This window comes from Pholcus phalangioides, unplaced genomic scaffold (assembly GCF_987345545.1).
Source record: "Pholcus phalangioides strain wild (caught in Gottingen) unplaced genomic scaffold, Ppha-v1.0 ptg000015l_1, whole genome shotgun sequence".
In the NCBI taxonomy this organism is placed as follows: domain Eukaryota; kingdom Metazoa; phylum Arthropoda; class Arachnida; order Araneae; family Pholcidae; genus Pholcus; species Pholcus phalangioides.
The window spans coordinates 9,222,866-9,246,208 of record NW_028301608.1 but is presented as its reverse complement, the minus strand read 5'-3'; the positions used below and the strand labels follow the sequence as shown (position 1 = coordinate 9,246,208).

The 23,343-nt window shown below is 35.4% G+C and overlaps 1 protein-coding gene across 2 annotated transcripts in view; it reads right to left on the bottom strand.

Annotated features, from left to right (window-relative positions):
* Nucleotides 1-1,234: 1,234 nt before the first annotated feature.
* Nucleotides 1,235-23,343, bottom strand: part of LOC149075432 (protein turtle-like) — a 590,018-nt gene continuing 567,909 nt past the window's right edge. For both annotated transcript variants that reach the window (XM_089242766.1, XM_089242765.1), the window contains 4 exons: nt 14,523-14,553; nt 10,245-10,348; nt 5,182-5,294; nt 1,235-1,964 (listed from right to left, as the gene is read on the bottom strand). In XM_089242766.1, the coding sequence (XP_089098892.1) occupies nt 1,743-1,964; nt 5,182-5,294; nt 10,245-10,348; nt 14,523-14,553 (470 nt within the window). In that variant the 3' untranslated portion in view covers nt 1,235-1,742. The remainder of the gene's footprint in view (nt 1,965-5,181; nt 5,295-10,244; nt 10,349-14,522; nt 14,554-23,343) is intronic.

Here is a 23,343-nt window from a genome sequence, read left to right as displayed (position 1 = left end):
TAATCTCTCACCTCCCAACTTATGCACTATGAGTTTTGATACTCTGCCCGTATATTTCTCACGTATATTCAAATATACGCCAACCATAGAGGACTAAATATTATATCCTTTCAGATTAGACTGAAGCTGTCCCAAAATCGACAACTGACAAGGTCTCAAAAGTTCACTTTACTAACACATAATCCATTACAAGATTCATCGAAAGACTGGTTATGTGTGGAGATGAAGATTACAAGGAAGAAAATTCATCACTGCCCCCACGGGGACGCGAACCCCGGTCTCTCGCTTGCCGGACGAGTGCTCTACCATCTAAGCTATGGAAGCAGATAGAATATTTCAACCTTGGAGCGTATATATATGTTGAAAGGCACCGTACATGGACGGCGTCAACAATCAACTAATAGCTCGTGAATGACAAAGGCCAACCAGATAGCCATACGCATATAGAAACGTCCTCTCCACTTGTCAATAAAAGATTCATCGAAAGACTGGTTATTTGTGGAGATGAAGATTACAAGGAGGGCAGTGATGAATTTTCTTCCTTGTAATCTTCATCTCCACAAATAAACAGTCTTTCGGTGAATCTTGTATTGACAAGTGGAGAGGACGTTTCTATATGCACATAATCCATTATTTAATTGGTAACCAAAAGAAGATTTTTTTTTTTTTTTTTTTGAAATCGCGTTATATATTAATTTAAGCAATTACCTAATATATTTATTTATTCATTTCATTATTTATTTATCGCAGAAAGCCAATTGCTGAAACTGAACTCTCTTATAATTTTTTCGTTCAATTCATAAACATTTAAAATCACAATCTACTTTTTTTATTATGACAAATATAGCTTCAAATATTCAATTTGAATATTATTCTGAATGTACCAAAAATTCAATTTTTACAGATTTTTCAAATTTTTATAATTTATATATTATTGCATGGCTACAGTAGCCATGCAATAGATAAAATATCTGCAATAGATAAAATAGTCAAATTTTATGTAAAAAATATATAGAATTTTATAATATCGTCATTTCCATACACATTTACCAAAAGAAAAAAAGAAACAGAAATGCGAACTATAAGAATAAATGAATAAATGCAAGGATGAACACTTCAAAAAAGTGATTTTTTTTTATTTATTTTATATATTGCAACAAAGTTCGATCTTTGTCACATCGCCTCGTATCAAACGTCGAGCAAGCAAGTAACAAGTAACAAAAATTATACAATTTTTTTTTCATATATATATTTATATATATAATATATATACACAAGGAAGAACATTTTGTGGTTGAATTTTAGTTAGTTTTTTTATTTGTCTGAAATTTTTATGCGATTGTGCTGATGTGAAAAACGGTTTTTGTTTTCATCCTTCACTTTTTTTAAAAAAAAATTCTTTTCTTTAGGTCCACAGAAAGTGCGAAGAAAACTCTTTCATCTCATTCTTCACTTCACGTGTTTTTCCTTTTACTATTTTAAGATCACAGTTTCGACGGTGATGAGAAAACCACCGCAAATTAGATGGAATATTTTAAAATAAAATGAAAATAAACAAAGTAAATTGCTCCAACATCTTCACCTTCTTTCACCGCCATGATTTGTTTCTGAAATGACGAAACTTGTGTACTAATGTATAATATTTTGGTAATAGTACTTATATTTATATATGAATTCGATAATAACCATGAGGGGGAAAAATAATGTTTATATGTATAATATCATTAGTGTTGTAATGTATTTCAAACGGCACTTTCTCTTCTATTGCTCATGAGTGGAGTCTCACATGTGTTATTTCCTACTTCTTCTTCGTCTTCACGTTCTACTGCTATAGTCTGTAAATGAAGGTGACTATGAAGGTCTATGTTTGCGTATTCCGTCGGCGTATCTTTTCTTCTAACCGGAGGTACTCCGTGAGTATCTCTCGGTAACGATAACTCTACGTACGTTATGTCTTCTGGTGGCTGAAAATACAATCACCAAAAATCTAGTTTGAGAATTTTATAAGATTACAATGATTAAACAAAACTCAATTCAGCAATTAAAATAACAAAAGTGTATACAGTCAAACCTCGTTAATGAGTCACTCCTGGGAGAGCAAAAATATGACTTAGTAGGCGGAGTGACTCGTTAAACGGAGTAAGCCATAGCTGTGTCAATTCCTGCCTGAGGACAATTGGGACTTCCAAAAAAGTGGCCCGGTAAGCGAAATGACGTGTTAACTGGATGACGCATTAACGAGGTTTGACTGTATTTGATTACTTGAAAAAAAAAATTCAGCGAAGCAATATACTGTCGAACTTCTGGATATTCTGGATAACGTTACATTCATAGGAATAAAAAGTTTGTCCTCAACATGGAATATCCATTCATGAGTATTGAAATACGTGCATTTCAGTCCCGCTCCTCTGGATATATACAAGTGCCTTCTAACATTGAAAATTCATGGACTGGGCACACCCACATCATACCTGCGAAATATATCAAAGCATCCCCGAAGGAGGGGTGTATCCGAAAAATTTATTAATTTATGTAAAACTAACAATATCGGGATTGTATATGTATACAATGAGAAATCTGAAATGGAAATTGTAATCGCAGTTACTCGAGCGTTTAAAACGCAGAAGATACACAGAAAAATGGTCATGAAAGTCCCTATGCCGTACGCTCAAACGCCAGTGTGGTATCTTGTAGACATCCCTTGCTGCACATGTATTTCAGTTGGTTTGCCAATCCCCCTACACGTTAAAGGTTCCATTAGGAATATTTACGTAAGGGGTCTCTGGTCTTTTCAGTTGATTTGTCAATTTTGCTTACCACAGATGTTTCCTTTTTGCATTGTTTCGTGCTTACTATGTATTTTCGTTTTTTAAACCTCATATACATCAAAAAAGTGTTCTCATGTTTGGTCAGGTGGGGTTGATAGACTGATGGGCTGTGGGAGGGTGATGGTACTTTTCCAACAGATACCCTTTACGCTGGATGTCCTGTAAGGATAATTAACTATATAATGTAATAATATAATTTGTAAATAAAATAAAATAATATATAATTTTTAATAACAATTTAATTTAAACTTTTTTTTTGTTGTCTTAACTTCTTTTTTTTTATTTCAATAATTGCACAACCCCTTGTAATATGTGTGATGTATCTAAATTCTACACGTTATTTGGACATTTTTTCTAATATGAAGGAATGCCTCTAAGATTAACGGTTCACCAGTAATTTGCTACAGAAGGAAAGTAATTTGCGTTCACACCTGTATATACATATATAAAGTAATAAATATATATACTATACCTCTATTTCAAGGAAATATCCTAGCCCTATCCCTTCCAATGATTCATTAATAATATTTATACCAGTCGGTGATAAGAATCTGATTTCAAACTTTAAATATTAAAAAATGATTCGTAACTCAATTTATATTAATAAAGAAAAATATTTTAATTAATAAAATAACCTACTGCTACGGATTTGATCCGAAATAGTGTTATGTATATCCATATAATACGATTTTCTTACAAATAAATACTATACTCATATATAATTCAGTACGAATGAATCTGTAAATGCAAATCTTATTAGTCATTTAATTTAATTCAACATTTATCGTTAGAATAAGGAACTTAAAATCAAAACATAATCCAGTTAAAATTTCGCATGAATATTTATGAAACGTATTTGTATAAGCATGAAACGCATAATCCACTGGCATATAAAAATGCATCGATATACTTGAATGAAACAAGTAAGAAATATTTTTACAGCAATAGTCGTAACTTTCATTGAATTTAGATTAAGAAATATCTATTGAAATCTAAAAGTAGTTAATAAATTCAAATTATAGAAGAACTGGGAAAAATAATTTCATATATAAACCATATATATATAATTTAAATCATGACATATTATAATACCTATTAATGAAGTGAGCGCTTTGTGATGGGTATTATATTGAATTTTTTCCCTTCTATTTGACGTCAATAACCACCCTTTCAAGTCATATCGTGTATTGGAAATCTTATAAAGTCGGTTTTCGGAAAGCTGTAAATTTGTTATATTGCGATTGTTTTCAAGAATTGTGAAAAATAATGCTTTACAAATATAAGAAAATGTGGACTAAGTTTTTCGCTCATCATTTCTAAATAACAAGATACGTAACATCGAAGACTGTTATTATCAGATATTGGAAGACATAGTTTCTCCTATGAGTATACGCCTGACATTCGTGTAATTCGATTTTTCCTCTCATGAGTTTTTTTTTGTCAAGTACAATAATGCCTCAGTTTACGTTGACTTTGGTTATCGTTGGTTTCGGTTTTTGTCGATTTTTTCTGTAAAACATTTGTCTCGGTTCTCGTCATTTTCCTCGGATTTCGTCGGCGTGCTCACGTGACCTCGTTGATAATTTTTGTTCTCCTGTTCAGTGTGTGGCATTTTTTCTCGTTGTCTGAGCATCACCCCTCGCGTCTGGCCAAACAATTTCATGCGACTAAAGAAAGTTTCCAGAGCCGGCAGCCCTTTGAAGAGGAAGGCTGCAACTTGATCAATGATAATGTCTTGCCTCATTTTAACATTTCAGACAAATGCTAAAGAGGCGGAGAAACAGACCCCATTTGGACAGCTTTCTTGTACCACACTGACTTTGAAGCTGGTCCTAGTGCCAAAAGACCAAGAAGGGAAGTAACCCCAGATAGAGCCTTGATGCCTATGGCCCTTAAGGTGAGGGGAGGGGGGGGGGGGAATTCCCCTTTCAAACATCCAAACAATACTAATTGCACCCCCCCCCCCCGCCATCTTCAATACGCCAGGGAAAGTCTAGAGAAAGGTATAAAAATCTAAATCTCATTAAATATTCATTTATTCTTTACATTAGCCTTATATATTCATTTTATATTAATTTCTTATTGTTTTTAGTATTAAACACTATATTTATACTCTATAAGTTGTGTTTTTGTATTATTTTGCAGTTTTTAGAACGAATTAATTAGACTTGCATTGATTGATATGGAAATAATTACCTCGGTTATCGTCGATTGTTTTCGAATGGATTATCGACGAAACCGAAGTATCACTGTATCTTGCAATCTGAATTACAGAGAGATCTTCGAGATGGGATGTAAGAGAAATAATTTGAGTGGATAAAATATTTTTTTCGAAAATTTGATGATCACTTACCTTCCTGTACGTGGACGTCACCAGAGGTACCTCAGTTTGTTCTGTTTTCGGAGATTCCGGCCAATGCCGGCTGACGACGACGCTACTCGACGGGGAACTTTCTTTTGGGTCCTCTGCATTAAACAAATAAAAAATATATATAACTTCTTTTAAAACTTTGCTCATAGTTTTTCGTCTTTTGTAGAAATATCATGATTGTTACGAACTTCCTGCAAACCTTTTTCCTGCTGCATAAAGTCATTTCATTAGTGTATGCATTTTTAATACAGTCGAATCCCGTTGTATGGAACTCCAAGGGACCGGAAAATCACTTCGTTATAACGAAATTCCGTTACAAAGGAATTCCAGGATTTTACATTGTTCCCGTGTAAACTTATCTGGGGGATTAGAAAAGTGTTCGTTAAAACGTGATTTCCGCTATAACGATATTCGTTAAAACGGGATTCAACTGTATTGCAAAGAAGCAAAGATATTTTTTTACTTACTGTATATATTCATGTATAAGTCGAATTTCTTTTGTTGAAAATTGTGTTCCTTAAGTTGGAGTTGGAGGTCGCCTTATAAACTGGTCACTTTTTGAGGAGAGAAAATATTGGCACCTCACTTCACTAAATCATATAGCTACATGGCCTACGCGCGGATAGTTCGAAGATCCGTGACGTCATTCGATCATTGAGATGGCGTTACTAATCAGTAGAGTGATTAATGTAGCTATGTTCAAATCGCAGAACCGATGACTTTTCAGCCAAAGCCATAAACGTTGTTTGCTTGATACCCGGTGGACTAACGTCGATTTTGCAGCCTTTAGATATGAACATGCGTAAGCAAATTTAAAGATTATTTAAGAAAATTATGTACCGAATGAATTAGTTCCAAAGATACAGAAGCAACAAATGGCTGTGCCTTCAAGAAACCCGGCCTAGTGTGCGAGTGGGATGACGAGGCGTGGAATTCTTTTCCCGAAATCATCATCATATACTTAAAACAAACCTTGCATTAGTAATGCGATGGACTAGCTGAATGACTCCGCGCTGATCCAATATAGCCGGAGAAGGTAATAAAACACGGACGGAGCTGAATACGGCATCCTCTTTGGAAGTGACGACGGCGATAACACCACAGTTGAAGATGAAAACAAAAATGCCACAGCGTATTGACTTTCGATAAGTATAGAGATTGAAGAATCAGAAGAAGAAATGGATTCGAAAGTTGGAATGATTTTTCATTGTATCTTTTGTCTCATGAAAACATTCGATTCCCCCCCGCCCCTCTAAAATGCGATAATTCTTGGGTGTCGGCTTTTCGGAATTTCAATTTTCAACACACGATTTTCAATTTATTGCCGTTTTGGTGGTCCTGAAGCGAGGGGGTCGGGGTCGGCTTGTACACGAGGTGGCTTATACACGCGTATATGCGGTATATTGAACGTCCTGTTCTTTAGAAATCGATCTATAGTTTAAGAAATAAATTATACACATACGCGCGTTATTGGGATCGCCAGTAATTTATGATTTCTCTTTCTTCTCTGATTTGAAGTGCCTCGAATTTGTAAGTAATCGAAGTTATGAATTAAAAATATATTCTAAATATTTAGCAAAAGTCACCCCTGTTTTCTTACAAGCAAATTCTTGCTAGACACGCATGTATCGTAGCAGAAATGACTTTTCCGACACGAGAAAGATTTAGCGCTGTAAACAAGTTTAAGCTGGTTACAATTGTGCAGTATACTGTATTCCTTTCATTAACAAAATTGCTATTACTCTGCATAGAAAATGATGCACTCTAAAATGTCAATTCATTTCTGCGAAAACATAGTATTGTGTGGATATGGAGAACGAATTAAGAACTCTGCAATATTTTAAGACGAGATAGTTTGCTTTGAGGAATATTTAATTTTTGAACATATGAGTTTCTTTCAAGAACTAATAAAACTCGTAAATCGATTACGTTAATATCTAACATGATCGCAACAAGAATTACAATATATATCTCTGTAAAAACACATTCCTACATAGTACTAGTAATGTAAAAGTATCTGGAGCTTCTCTGCTTGATAAAAATAACTTTTTCCTCTCCCAAGTCTAAATATAGCCAACGAAGCCAATTTTGAAAATTGACTTAATTTTCATCTCGGAGGTAATTTTTTTTTATTCACGTCTTAACGTTCTCTTCTTTCCCGTTACAAGATGGTTGACTGGTCCATATCTCTTGTTAGGTGTACCTAACGTAGTACCACCCTCCTTTATGGAGCACCTTTGACCATACAAGCGTGGATTATTCCTCACTGCACAAATTGCATGCGGATACCGGGAAAATGCGAGAAATACAAATGGCACCTTATATGACCCAGTGGATATTCCAAGAAACTGGTAACGGCTGACTTGCTCCCTTGCAGTTGCATTCATAACTCTACTTATATTACATTGCAAGACACTGCGGAGTTCTGTCTGTTATTCTCGCGCGAGAAATTGGCTAGACGGAAGCCAATTTATCCGTCGGATCCGGCTGAAGAAAGACCAACAAAAAAAAGCAAGGAACACAATAATAAAACTTGGTAACGAGATGCAATTTCTCAGGATCTGGGAAAACTGCTTACGTGACGTGAGAAGGAAATATTTTGTCTTGTGAGAGTCTTATTAGATCACAACAATTTCAGTAATTCCTAATACGCATGCTGGTAATTCATTTCTTGCCAACACGGACGAAATATATTAATAATATATAATACTAGCGCTGTAATACCAGCTTTCGTACAAAAGCAAAGAGTAGTTTTAAACACCCACGGACTAATCCAGAATTCCCAGAGGTAGAGATATTACCTGGAATTTGTGATTCACGGAGTTTATGCATCGAAAAAAATTGAGAGAAATGTAAATAAACTAATAATCCTATTTTTCATTGCATTCAGATTAGTTTACACTCAGCCCGTGAAAATGAGATTGCATCACTTTTCTTTTGAAATTATAATTAATCAGTCACATATATTCCATTGAAAATAATACGAGTGATTTATTCTGGGAAGTAGAATAATAATATTATTATTATTTACGATTTGTTTTTCTGAAAGATCTGAATTTCTCCTAAGTAAATAATGAGCAAAGCAAAACTTAATCTCTGAATAATTCTGCTGTGATTAAATGTTTTAATTTCCGGCAATATTTTTAACACAAAAATATATATTTTCCGTTGTATTTTATTATCGTTCAATCGGAAAATAAAGTACTATCGACGTTTCGTTGCAAAGTAGGGACAGTAATTATTTTGTAGACTGATTAAACACAAATAGATAGAATTTTTGTTTTGTTCCTCATGTTTATAATCATTGTTATTCCTTCGTGTGAAAGGCATCTTAAATTTCCAGTGCAGTTGTATGCACGATTTTTGATTACCGAATTTTAGAAAATCACAGTTGATCATGAACTGGCTCTCATTGGAAGAGTTACTCCAATATTAAGTAGCAAATCTATAGTTTTTTCATTGCATAGCAAAAGGAATTAGTAAATTAGCATTCCTGTATAGTATCCAGGGTGATTCCATAATTCCCCTTGCTGCATTTTGCTGGCGGTTCGCAGTAGGTGATCCTAGAAGCATACTACCAATTAGGAAAAAGTATCCAAATAACCTGTAGAACCTTTTTCCGTCATTCGTGATGAAGGAGGGGTTGTGAAGTTATTAAAATTTAAAAATTAACTTTTTAAACGGACAATTCGTCCTCAAAAACCCAATCAGAAAATTGTTGATCTGTCTCTACTGAGGTCAACAAGAAAAATTGCACGTTTTTACGTGCAATATTTGCTGCAATATATTGGAAATACAATAAATAAAATGCATATACACTTGTAAACGTGGGATTTTTTATTGATCTCAGGAGAAACAGGGCACCAACTGTCTAATTTGGTTTTTGAGTACAGAGTGTGCGTATAAAAAGTTAAGCGGGTTGGTGCACGATCTTCGCTCTCTTTCCATGCTATCCTACGTGGAAAAATCCCTTCCTCAAAGGAACATTTAAAAAATTTATATTCACTTTAGGCACTAATTTTTTTGTATGAATTACTGTGCATATTTTTATACAATATAACGAGAACATTTAGGATTTTATCTCTTGGGAATTTTTTTCTCAAGTTTAAACTTCAGCAACGTACAGCTTTTTAAAAAATTTACTCCAACTTTGTGGCATAGTTTTTTATTAAATAAAATTTCATAAGAGATTATCTCTTTAAAATATGTAAAATCTAGTGTTGAGAGACACGAAAAGTTTCAAGGCATTTGAACAAGAGGTTGAAAAAATTTTCCTTATCTGACACAAAAGTTTTGAGAAAAGAACATTTTAACGGAAAACATTAGCATACATAATGCCTACTAGCAGTTTATATTAGAATATGTTAAAAAATACATCTAGAGTAGGTAGAAAAAAACTTGAACATAGTTTAGACGCAGAAAATTTTATTGTACTTAAAAATCGAAAATTCAAGAATGTGTTTTTTAGAAAATTTACGTACATTAATCCCCCTTATACTTTTTATATTTTAATAACTCCACAACCTCTTGCAACATGAATGACGTATTTGGTCTCTGCACGTTACTTGGATAGTTTTTATAATTGATAGTATGCCTGTCCTGAAGATCAACGGGAAATTATAGAATCGCCCTCTACACAGTCAAAACCCTACTTTCGCCCCCCCCCTCCATGGGGGATGACCAGTGAAAAAGGGGGTTTCCATTAGAGCCGTGGAATTTATTTTTTTCATTTTGAATTGAACGCAGTTTTAACAAGATAAATTGCAGAATAAGTGTGAAATTAGTACATACTTTTATACAAATATGCTAATTAGATTTGTACAGATTTATTGAAAATTTTATTACTTGCATAACTCATTTCATGTTAATTATTGTAGTTGCGACATTACTTGATCATAAATATTCTAGAAATCCCCGTTCTTTAATTTTAAATAAATGCCAGCTTTTAATGGTTCAGTTTGATAGATAATTAGAAACGCGTCTGTTTCTAATACTGTTTCTTAACTCTAACTGCCCAGTCTAATTCAGAAAACTCCGATAATTACCTGTATAATAGCCTCTATTTACTATATTTGCTGGTATTATATCTGGTCCCTTTTCCTCTCCGTCAGGCATGTCATCGGTATCCTTTTTTAAAGGAGTCTGTGACCTATAAATTTCAACAAATCATCAATTCAGTTTCCATATTGATTTATAATATCCGTAAAATTTAAGACTTCATTTTTTTTACGAATGAACTTCTAACATATAAACTGTTCATGAATATTCAATCGAGTTTGATAAAGTTTAAAAATTTCTTATTTTTTAATAAATTCCGTACCTTACTGCTGCAAAACTCTCTCACATACACTGTCATCGATCAAATTGACAAATATTCAACATTCCTTACGGCTGATCAATCATTTTCTAAGTATTTTGTATTTGGAGTATTTGTCAGGAGGTCAGCTTTGTATGCTTTATTTTTCTTTTTTTAAATATATATATTTCGCAATTTTCTGATAAAAGCTTTTTGAAATCATTATGAAAAAAAAAAATAAAAGTTGTATCTTCATGTGGTAATACCGAAACATGACAAACCAGGGTTATCGCTGAAACCATTAAGATAAAATGAAAGATCCCAGTCATACCGATCGATTCTTATAAAAGTAAAAAAAAAGACAAAAACGAAGAAACGAAACAATGAAAAAACAGGTACGTTTTTGTTGGTATCATTTGAAACCTGAAAGAAAAGTCAATCAGTAAATTTATTGCCAGTTCTTCGAATTTTTCATCCATGTGTACGTTTTCTGACAACTATTCCCAAAGGAAACTGTTTACCTCCTACAGACTGTTCCGTGGACAAATTCGAAAAGATTTCGCAATTGATCTCTCTCCTTGAAAAACAAGAGCTTTTTTGCGATACGAAACGTTACTTTATATATATATATACTGTATTTTGCTACTTATATTTTGTTTTACGTCGGACCATAAAAAAAGGCAGAAAATAAGGAAACAGGAAAAAAAGGAGTGCACTTTATTTTTCTCTTCATTTCTCCTCGTACGTATTTTGGGATGGCTACTCTTTACTTTACCACTCTGTTTTCTTTCGTTGTTCGGAATTTTGTTTTGTTGTTGTTTTTTTTCCTCCTTTATTCATTGCCAGTGTTTGTTTCCTATTTAAAGTGAGGCTTGTTCTTTTGTTAGTTTCTTTCTTTCCTTTATTCTTTCGTATTTCGGTTTCTGAAGAGAAACGCCAATTATGTCAGAGCACTGCTCAATGACCGCGGTGTCCGATAAATTGCTATTGAATGAGCGACGCATTAACTCCGAATGAATCTAAAAGTCCACTCCGTGTAAAACTCGGTTCCATCAATTCAGGTTTTTTTTTTTTCTTTTTCGATTGTAATTTAACTTTTCAATGGATAACAATTATTCACCAGAAAAGTAATTTGCATTTAATTTTATAAATAGTTTTCTTTAAAGATCCTTAGTATATTACAATGATATTTTTTGAATGACTAGGAATTAACCACTTTCATACCAAATCATTATTTATTAGTTCAGATTTTTATAATTTATCAAGACGCAATACTAAGACGTTTGTCAATACTGAGGTCATAGTTATGTGTGTGTGTGTGTGTGTGTGTGTGTGTGTGTGATCAAATCCGATCATTTTGTAAATCCAATAGTCTTAAATTTAGGTGATTGATTATAATGGTATCGGCGGTACACTCATAGCTCTGCGCGTGAAATTGCCGATACCATGACAGCATTCGGACTCCTTATTATTCGATGAATCTCCTATGTATTTAACTTTGAGATCTCGAAAAGTGATCTCAGTTTTATTTGACCCCTTAAAACTTTGAAAGTGTTATTTTATCCCTTCAGGCGGCACAGCAGAAATCACTGAGCCTCTTTTAATGAAGATGAATGCCATACCTTTTTAATGAAGTAAGCTTTCTCCAGGGGTATACGGAAAAGTGTTCTACTGAGAAACCCATTTGACCGAATAACGGCTCACATTCTGAGCTCCACGAACTATGACTAATCAGCTGAGTAAATTGAGTCGAGCACCAAGGCTGCTGAGGCCTTTAGTGCGTATTTCAAAGAACTTCGTTTTGCTATCCACTTAATATGTACAGACATTGCCTTCTTAATAATTTCAGAAACTTAAGTAGATAGAATGAACTACTAATACTACTACATAAAGGTACATGGAAGTAGATATTGCTTCGAGAAATTTCTATCGAATCGGCACATGTTGGAACGTGTGTAGGCACGTGTGTTGCCGATAGACATGAGGTTACAGTAGTTATATTATATCAATGGTGTTGCCCTAACCAAAAATATTCAGTATTAATAAATATATTTGATAATTATAACAATTAGAAATGAAAATAGTGGATGGGAACGTATTTTTTTATTACCAGACATTCAGAAAATAGCTTAAAATAAACGCAAAATTAACTTTCATAAACGCGCTTCAATATCCAATATTTTTTAAGCTTCGAAAATTATTTCATCATGCTTCAAAATAGAACAAAATGTACCCTTACACGCTTAAAGCCTTTCTCTAGGCATAATAGTTTGTATAAAGAAATAGATCAAATGAGATCAAAATTAAATATGATTCTTGAAAGTAAAGATTAGATTATATTTTTTATGTATATTACACTCGCTCTCTTATATGTATTTAATTTGCTGCCCCTTTGCCCTGATGGAGCGAACCACGTAAATCTTTCTAAATCACGCAATACATAAAGTAATCTAACTCGATCCCATAAAGCCCATAGATAACATGAGAAAAAATTTCGATAAACTACAGAAAAAGAGCTAACGTTCTCAGTAATACTATAAGATATATTCACGCACCGGTTATTACAAATCACAAACGAGATAAAAGAAGAGTAGATACATAATATATTTTGAGGAAAATGGTGTTCTTTTGAAGTCAACGGATTCAAAAATAGGGAGAAAAAAAAAAAGAAAGATGGGGGGAAAAACAAGAGCTAAATTTGATTAGACGGAAGAATGTTGCCAAGAATTAGATATTGAAGCTAGTAGCATTTATTTCACAGTAACGGTTTCATTCCAGGCACGAACAAGTAATTCCATATTTGGCATTCTTTCAAAGCTCCAGAGAAATTTCACTACAGAAAAAAAAAAAGAAGTGAAAATAATCTTTTCTTTCTTTCCTAAATGGCTTTATATTTTTTCTTTCTTTTTCTTCTCTCCTATCCACATGGAATAGCAGTTTTTAGAAAGTGCCAAATTTAAATAAATGTGTTCTACCTAAAAAAAAATGTATAGAAGTAGCCGATGGTTTTTACTGTATGGTTTCTTGCTGATAAGAAAACTGCGATGCGTGGGATTTCATCCAGTGCTGGTCTACACGTACTCATTACATATATATGATCTTTCTTTTATATATATATATATATATATATATATATATATATATATATAATGCATTTTATCATCCTATATAAATGCGTTTTAAGAGAAATTCTATTTCCTATCAAATGTGTTATAGAAAAATTCGTCCTGTACGAAAAATTTGACAATTATTTTCCGATGTTCTATTCTCACGCGATAACCTAATGGATTTATAGATGGTTTATTCAGTTCGGTTGCAAAAAACGACTCATTTAACTAATTTATGTCAAATGCAATTAAAATATAATTTATCAGCTTTCAGGTATAGTGCCCGTATAGTATTTAATTATTTTTTTAATATTTGCAATAAGGGCACGGTAGCCCAGGTGGATGAGATGCTTGCCTGAAGTACCAGAGAATGTTTAGAGGTATCGCGAGTTCGATAACCGTTTCGTGCTTGTCAGAAACTTTCCCGACACAGGAGTACAACAGATACATGACCAAAGGAAAAGATTGCTACCGCAGGGACTCCCACATTAAGGGGTTAGCGCACCAACCTATCGGTGAGTACAAAAAGGACGGCTGTCGTTCGGGATCGGCAATAAATTGTAGGCCCCGCTATAATTATCCCTCGTGTGCAGAAAATGACCGTGGTGCGAAAAAATGATCAAATTTGCCATATTATGAATTGAAGCAATTCATAAACCACTTTCGTGTTTAATTATATTTACTCTATTCAAATTCTACTTCAATAACATCAAACATTGATAAAAATGTATTTATTTTTTCTAGAAAAGATTATTTCAATATAAAATTCAATTTATTTAATCATTCCACGTAACAATAAATATAAAGACTTGAATGTCGGGCATAACTATCGCACGTTCTTAGTTTTTTATTGTAATCTATGACTGAAACAGAAGTGATGAAAAATTCAATAGTTTTCGTTTTAAGATTTTTGTACTTACTTGTCAGTAACACCAGTAACTCTTTGACATTCTGTAAAACAATAAAATGATACTATATGAGAGATTCCATTTGATATGACATAAATTCTACAGAAATTTTCCTTCTACAGAAGTTTTTATTTTATCATGCGTCGTCTGTTTCATGTTTTCAGGATATCTATTATTAGATTTCACGTATTCTTAGATTTTTTTTTGCAGCTGAAAATGCAGTAGAACTTCATTATAAAGGACTCCGTCATAATGGAATTCATGCAGCTCATCCATGTTTCCGCCAAAAAAAACCACATACACACACATAATATGTGTTATCGATGTTTAATCACTTGCTTGAAAGTGTTCTTTGAGCCGCGAGATAATAATTTCTTTATTATTTTCTTTAATAAAGCAGACCTATGCAGCTTTAATCTTAATATTTCTGGCTGGTGAGCGGTATGAGTCATGCAGCTTGGCCTATAACGGACAGTTACAAAAGTTGTAATAATAATAAAGGATGATTATTTTTATCTGACGAGCTAGAAATTCGTTTTAATCATTTGTGTAGTGAATACGTACACCGCTTTCCCAATGCAACCTATGTTAAAGGATGTTTTTTATTTGATATACACTAAGAGTACAATACTCTTTTTTGCTGACTATTGTACCCCTATTGTGGAATCACACCCCTACAAGACTTATTTGTTATAAACCTGAATTTCATTAAAACGGACAACCTTCAGCTCTTATTAGTTCGTTATAATGAGGTTCTACTGTGTATATCGATTTTTTAAGAGAAATAAAGGGATTGGAAAGACACATGGAGAAATAAACCAAAAACAGAATTAACCATAAGGGATAGCATTTTAGTTTCATTCACTGTGTAATACGGACTATAGACTAATTGGAAAGATACAATTGAAAAAAGTGAAATTTTTTTTTACTTCCAGGTGAAAAAGTAGCACTCTTTATCGCATCTATCTTTTTCCCTTGGTTCAAATAACATAAATTATACACCAAGTTTCAATGAAATAAGTCCACCACAATGGGCGCTGCATAGGTCAGAGTATTGTCAGTATAATTCAACTGAGACTACTCTCAGACATATGTAGCGTCCATTCTGATGGAACCAAATAATTTGATAATATCGGTTGAATTATACTGTCACTACTCCGACCTATGCAGCTTCCGTTGTGGTAGCCGTATTTCATTGAAACCTGGTATAGGTATACCTATACCTTACATACCCTATATGTAATTTGGACCATTGGAAAAAAAGATAACTGCAATAAAAAAAACAAAAACAAAATACGTTTTCACCAATTCCTCATGATCCATATGTTCCATATATATGTCACAAAAGAAGACACAGGGGTACAAAAAAAATGGCGACATGACCACAGAAAACATTTCTACCACAGGGAGTTACCCATAGAGGGGTTAGCGCACCAACCTCTCGATGAGTATAAACAACTGGCCCGCCATTCGGAATCGGCAATAAATTGTATGTCCCGGTCTAATTAGCCCTCGTGTGCAGAAAATGACCGTGGCGCGACAGAAATGATCAATGATCAATTATCAAGTTTCATAAAAATACCTCCATTAGAATGGGCGCTACATACTGCTGAGTCGTGTCTATTTATTTATAACCACCCTATTCTGTATCTAGCAAAAAATATTTTGTTAGATTTATCCACGAGCTGGATTACAGGGAACGGCAACGAAAAGTTCTTTCCCTCTAGGAACTGAGACGACCACCGATTGATCGCATCTCAATTGCCCTCGACGACACTACCGTCTGTCGGGACGGAGGCAGAAGTATAACATGACATTCTCTAGAGTAGGGGGGTGCAAATCTTTTCTGCCCGCGGACCTAATATGCGATATGTCTGCCGCTTACGGGCCAGAAAATTACACATTTGGTGGGGGGGGGGGTGATTATATGGCACTGATTTTACAGAGCATTCCGGTGATTTTGGAAGCCTCGATTTTTTTCCCTATAAAAACGTATTTTTATCAGTACCTTCTTTTATTTACAACGCTTACTTGAATTTTTAAAATCGGTAATTAATAGTATTTTCATGACATGAATATAATATGGTAATTATGATCCAATCATAATTAAGGGCCGTTCAAGTATTACGTAAGCAAATTTTTAGCCATTTTTAACCCCCCCCCCCCTTGTTAGCAAAAGTCAGCAAAACGCTGACCCCCCTCCTCCCCCTTGTCAGCAACATTTCGTCATCAGCTCTGCCCCTCTGAATCCTAACTCATATTTTCATAAAGTGTGGTTGATGACGTAAGCATTATCCAAACCCCCCTCCCCCTTGTCATCAAAAGTCAGCAAATCGGAAACCCCCTCCCCGCAACCACCATTGATGATGACGTAATACTTGAACGGCTATAATATAGCGATATACCTCACATATTTGTCAAATAATGTATGTACGCTTTTTTTTGGTTGAATTACATTTTGCACTCATTGTAAGTTGCAGTAGCCCTCTATTTTCCACCACTAGTTACGGATTAGATTTTTCAGGAGTTATGGCGATAAATGGCAGCTTAACTTGCCTTAATTTTTTTTTTTCTGTAATTTGCTTAGACAGATTTTTGGGCTATGATTCGCAACCTTACTTGTCATTGGCTATTTTTTGACCGCATTGACATTGATTGACAACAATTTGAAAGTAAAAAAAAAGGAAATTGCCGTACGGTGACGTTAGCAGTGGAAAAGAATGTCGCTATAGTAAGAAAAGTTAATGGCAGATGGAAGCACTACACGTAACAAGCATTACACAGAAACAAACTTCACGACAGCTTCGCTGCACATACACACACCATGTACCAATTCGTTAGAAGTTCCGCAGAAGAATATGGAAGATGTGCATGTCTGTGGTTCAGTAGTAGTGGAAAAGAAAAATAGGGATTGATGTTTTCTTTTTATTGTCGGAACAATAGCTTCTTATCAACTGTGAGAGATAATTGGCGAAGTTCCTTGATTGTGAAAATTAGCACTGACGCATGTATGCGACCTTTAGCGTATAAGACGTCATCTAGTTGAAATCCTGTAAATCCGCAATCTAGTTGAGGAAAAAGATTCTGTAAATTCTAATGTCTTCATTCGTAAACTCCTAAATTTTCTGCATTTTGTGATTATGCTGAATAGATGTTTCAGCTCAAGTACAATAGATAATCACAGAAAAATGTTTGCTAGTGAGTCTTCCATGGGAACGACGTTGTGTACGACGTTGGCATGATTTTCTAAGTACTGATATTCTTTGCATTTTTATCGATAACAAAGCATTGATTTTGAAATGTCCACAACACTTTAGCAATATGTAACATGTATGAATTGCTATGGGAATAACTCTGGGAATTTTTCAAAACCCACGCAATGTGAAATCATAACTTAGCTTACGAAGCAGTGAATCGTAACTTAGCTTAGACTCAAACTTGCTGATTATTAACTAAGGTTGATAAGTCACCAGTAGATGCAATTGAAGTCGAATGTTCATATTATGTTTCTTATAACACTTCTTTTTTTCTTTCTTCATGATGATAAGCATGACTAATTTCTCCTTGTTTATGAAATAATATGAAACTTTTCATCGACTCAAACGCTTCTGTTTAAGAAGGAGCTGCTATTGAAAAAGAACGTGTGGAATAGAATTTCACTCACTCCGTGCATTGATATGTTGGAGCTAATAGTATGATTATTCCCAGAAGCCGAAATTGCATAAACACATTTGCGACTGTTCTAAATTGCTTTTGAACATGTAACGGGACATCATTAGCCATCACTGCATTCTTCACGGAAAAACCATTCGCAATAATTCACTCTACCGAGTCAGCAGTAATCCGTTTTGTGCATGTGTATGCATGCTTGTGGTCATCTGTGTCCAGAGCCCTGCCGCTAAATCATTTTGCAGCCAGAAACTCGGAGAGAGACAGAATGGGCGAGAGAAAGAGAGAGAGGGAGAATCATTATTGAAAATCAACTAATTATGTGGCTTCATCTGGTGATAATTTGCACACATACACACTCGGACACATTTACACACTAGAAAGCCTCGATCATGGAGAGGCTGCCCAAAAGCTCAAAATGACATACACACACACACACACACACACACATACAACCGACCCATGCCAGATGATTGTTCGTCGCCTTCCCACCATCCCAGATATAAATTATAGCAAGTAGGGGGAGTGGAGACGATGGAGCTCCATGACGAGGTTACTACCACGCTCAGGCTGCTGACACTTTTCCATCGATCACTCTCACACACAGCGGCAGCGCAAAGCTATTTCCATGCAAGTCGCGAAAATTATGTGTGTGTGTGTGCTCGCGCTACCGCTATCCACACCACTAGGGTCATCCACCATGGACGGAGACCCTCGACACCCCCCCACCCCACTCCACCCACTCTTTTCCGTCCATTGCCATTCCCACACACTCTCCCATTCAGTAGTACAAGTCTAGCTTTGGGATATTAGGAGAATTAGTTACGTGGTCTCGTTGTTCTAGCTTTCAGTTAAAATCAGCTTTACGCAACTGTTAATTACATACATGCGCCTCTGTTTATCGGAATGTATATGTATGTGTGTGTATGTACATTCTCCAGAAACCATTTCTGACTTTCGGGAGGGAAAAGAGGGTCCGCGGCGGAGCAAAGTCAAATAATTAACGGGACTAAATATGCTGAGGGATATTTTAAAGATAAACGCGTTAACACACACACAGAATGTTGTCTCTTTACTCCGAACCATTCGTTGCCACCTCCTCCCACCACATGCGTACGTCCGTACCATCTCCCACGGATGTCTTCAACACGTACGCGCTATAGACAGTGGAAAGTTTTCCTGAGGAGAAATTTTTAGCAATTGTTTCTCACACGAGCAATTCTTGGGGAAATTTAAGCGGAGCTTCTCTCTCTCTCTCTCTCCTCGGGGAAATTTCGTGACTAAATGACTTTTCTATTTCGTACTACTGTAGCTTGTGTGGTATGTAAATGCGTAAATATATGTATACGAACATATTTACATGGATGGATGAATACTTGGTTCTACTCGTTTTGATTGGTCGTGTCGAGAGGGACAATTTCGAAAGATAGTTGAATGGGTTCTCTTTTGGATCGGAAACGTACCACATATCTGATCAGTCAGGAATATATTTGTTGCTTCCAAAGCCCGAAGTGCGGCTAATTCTCAGAATGGCTGGTCACCGCAAATTTGCCGAAGGTTTTAGCAAAAAGAAACCAAAAATGTTTGCCGAAATGATTTGGTCAATGGCCCGCCAATTCACGAAGTTGCGAGAGATCCCTGAACAAAGTTCGATGTGCTGATGTAAAACGGTCCGTTAAGTGCCAAATTTATTCTTTTTTCATCGCTAACGTGTGATACAAGGCTATATGCAGTGGTTGTGTTGGATTAGCTATATGTGACGAGAGAAAAAAAACGACAAACTTGAGAAGAAAAGCTATAAAATAGTAATACACTTTTTTTACTGTCAAATTTTGAAGGGGAAAAAAACAAATGATTACTTCATTGTGGCTACGGTTTTATGGGTTGCCATACTTAACGTAAAAATAATTTTCGCGATAAAATACGCCAACTTTGACATGGTGAAGGACACATCCCACCCCTCTAAGCGCATTAAGATACTTTCGTAAACCAGACGGCGCCATCCTATTCAGTAGAGATCTGACTGGGTGAAGCAGAAATACTTCCCGAGTGGAGAGCCAATGGGGCCAGGTTCGAGAGGTGGTGCCAACCCTCTTAATGCCCGACAAACCAGTCGCGGCCCAGGCTCTGTCCCTCCAGGGATATAAGCCTTTTACCCTTGCGGGTTGGGTCACGCTGGGGAGTCCTCTTAATGCCCGTCGTGTGGTTTTTGCTAAAGCTACAGAGCTATAGCCTTCAACCGCAGGGCTTAGTGCTACATAACGGCAGCACCAAGCTGACGCCCTACCCTACACGCAAGGGAAAAACACACAACAGTAGGATAAAACAAACGAACCTATCTCATGACTGTCCCAACTTGGAGATGAGCCCGAATCATGTATTTTGTTATCGGACATTGTCCTGGAATCTCCAGACACTTCATGACCTGGATGTCCAAAGCCCGAAATTCGGACATTCGTAGGGACAATTTGCGACAAATTGACCAATTCGTGAACTAGCCGATTTCGTGTTTCAACAATAACATATTGATATTAGTATATATATATCATTAGTACTAATATATCATTATAGAGCCTGGAAGTTCAGAAAAATATCATAAATGACTTTCTTGGCCTAACTTAACATTTTTAAAGTTTATTCATGAATTGCAGAGACCATATTCATGGGCGGAAATACGGGGGGGGGGCGTGGGGGGGGGCATTTCCCCCCATCATCAAAGGTGAAGTTGACTGATCTAACGTATATATGTATATATGAATTGGTATCATCATCATCGTGCCCCCCCCCCCAGTAATAATGAACGTGCCCCCCCCCCCCCAAACTTCAGGGTCTATTTTCGCCTATGACCATATTCTGTATAATTTAGATATTTCAAGCTTTTATAATTCAGTTATTATTAGCCATAATTTAACTGGCAAACGCAGTAAGCGCAATCAGTCATTTAGCCAATTTTCGGACTCATTATTGTAGATTTTAGCTATTTCCCCTTTTTGTCATTAATTACAGATGCCTTTTTTAATGTATTAGGGAAAAACACCAACCTAAATATACCCAAATTGAAAGACTGGGAGGATCATCGAAATGGAAGACGGTATATTTACTTTGGTGTTTTTCCCTTATATATTGTACCCAATATATATATACCCATAGGGTAATTAATTTCTATCCTGCCTTTTTTAATGCCTATTTTAATAATTTTTAGTTATTTATTTGGCCTGCCTATTTAGAAAAGTTTTACTGCCTAAACTTCTGAGCTCAAATTATCAGTCAGTTCTTTCCTTGAGAAACTTTGAAATTTGAAGATGTTCGGCGGGTATTACACTATAAAAGTTTCATGAAATTTCATTTATAAAACTGTAAAAATTCAACCATAATTTTCTCAAATGTAACCGATAACCTTATTGGTTAAATTATTCAAGTTTTATAAATTAAATTTCATGAAACTGTTATTCTGTAATCTCGGTCTCAGAGTTGCATATTGAAGTTTGAAAAACCTGATAAAAGGGAGGATACGAATAGTTCCATAAATAATCATTACACGTATTTTGGGTAAATCGAGAAGCTATCTATTCTTAGAAGAAGACAACCATGAATGCATTATGAGCATTGTATAGTATTTTATCATGTGTATATATTGTTTACAATTTTAGTTTTTAATTAGGTAGCTGTATTTTTGAAATATATGACATTCATATTGTTATGGGCATCTTTTTCTCAGCCACCTCGTTCGGCATTTTGCCTGTTGTGGCGTTGTATTTGTATTTTTATTTGTATTTATAATTTTTGCTCTTTATTCGTTTTCTATAATATGTCCAGTCAGAGTGAGTCAATTCAAACAACAGGACCGCAGATAATCTTTTGTTAAGGCTCTCTTCAGGTAATATCCCATTTGAAGTAATACAAATACAAATACAAATACAACGCCACAACAGGCAAAATGCCCAACGAGGTGGCTGATAAAAAGATGCCCATAAAAATATGGATGTCATATGTTTCAAAAATACAGCAACCCCATTAAAAATGCAATTAACACAAATTATAAACAATATATACACATGATAAAATATCATACAATGCCCATAAAGAATACTTATGGTTGTCTTATTCTAAGAATGGATAGCTTCTCGATTTACCCCAACATGTTTATCGTATTTCTTTTTAAACGTGTCAATAGTGTTACAATTTACTACCTCCGGGGGTAAGCTATTCCATTTATTAACAACCCTATTAGAGAAAAATTCCCTGCGACACCATAACCTTGCATTGTCCCTCACCAATCGATACTGGTGTCCCCTTGTAAAAGCCCTTGGGAAAGCCTGTGGGAAAAGTAATCCCACATTGTTCACCGAAATAGGTATTGAGTGAGAAGACTCAGCCCGACAGATATACACAGGGTGACTCACAGAAAACATTGCCGAACTGAAGGGGCAATCCAGGTATACGACAGCAATCCAAAATCAAATAGGTTCTGAAACACAATCGGGAGCCGCTACATGGAGTTGTTGCGTCACACGGTTTCAAAGCAATCCTGACAGCATAAATAAGTTAGAGGCCCACATATACACTCAGAACACACATTCCGACATGTACTGATACGTTAGAAATTCCACATAGATTGCATGCTTAATACCACTACTTAATTTAATGCATGCACCTCCTACACATTCCTCTGCAGAATTTCTAAAGAATCGGCACAAACCGGAATGTGTGTTATTAGTGTATGTATGGGCCTCAACGTATGTATGTTGTTAGAATTGCGACTTCATGCTTGCCGAGTTCGGGATTGCTTGAAAGTGTGCGACGCAACAACCCCTGCAGCGGCTCCGGGTGGAGTTTGGGCACCTATGTGAGTTTTTGAATTGGTATCGTATGCCTGAATTGCTTTTTCAGGTTTGGCGATGTTTTTCTGAATTGCTTTTTCAGGTTTGGCGATGTTTTTCTGAATTGCTTTTTCAGGTTTGGCGATGTTTTTCTGAATTGCTTTTTCAGGTTTGGCGATGTTTTTCTGAATTGCTTTTTCAGGTTTGGCGTTGTTTTCCTGAAAGCTGGGCTGGAAGAGATCTCTCCAACGGGATTAGTCCAATTGCAGAGTTCTTGCGTTCATAAATTCATGCCGCTCTGTGGTCATGTGGATAGAATCCATGTATTTGATCAAGAATGAGAC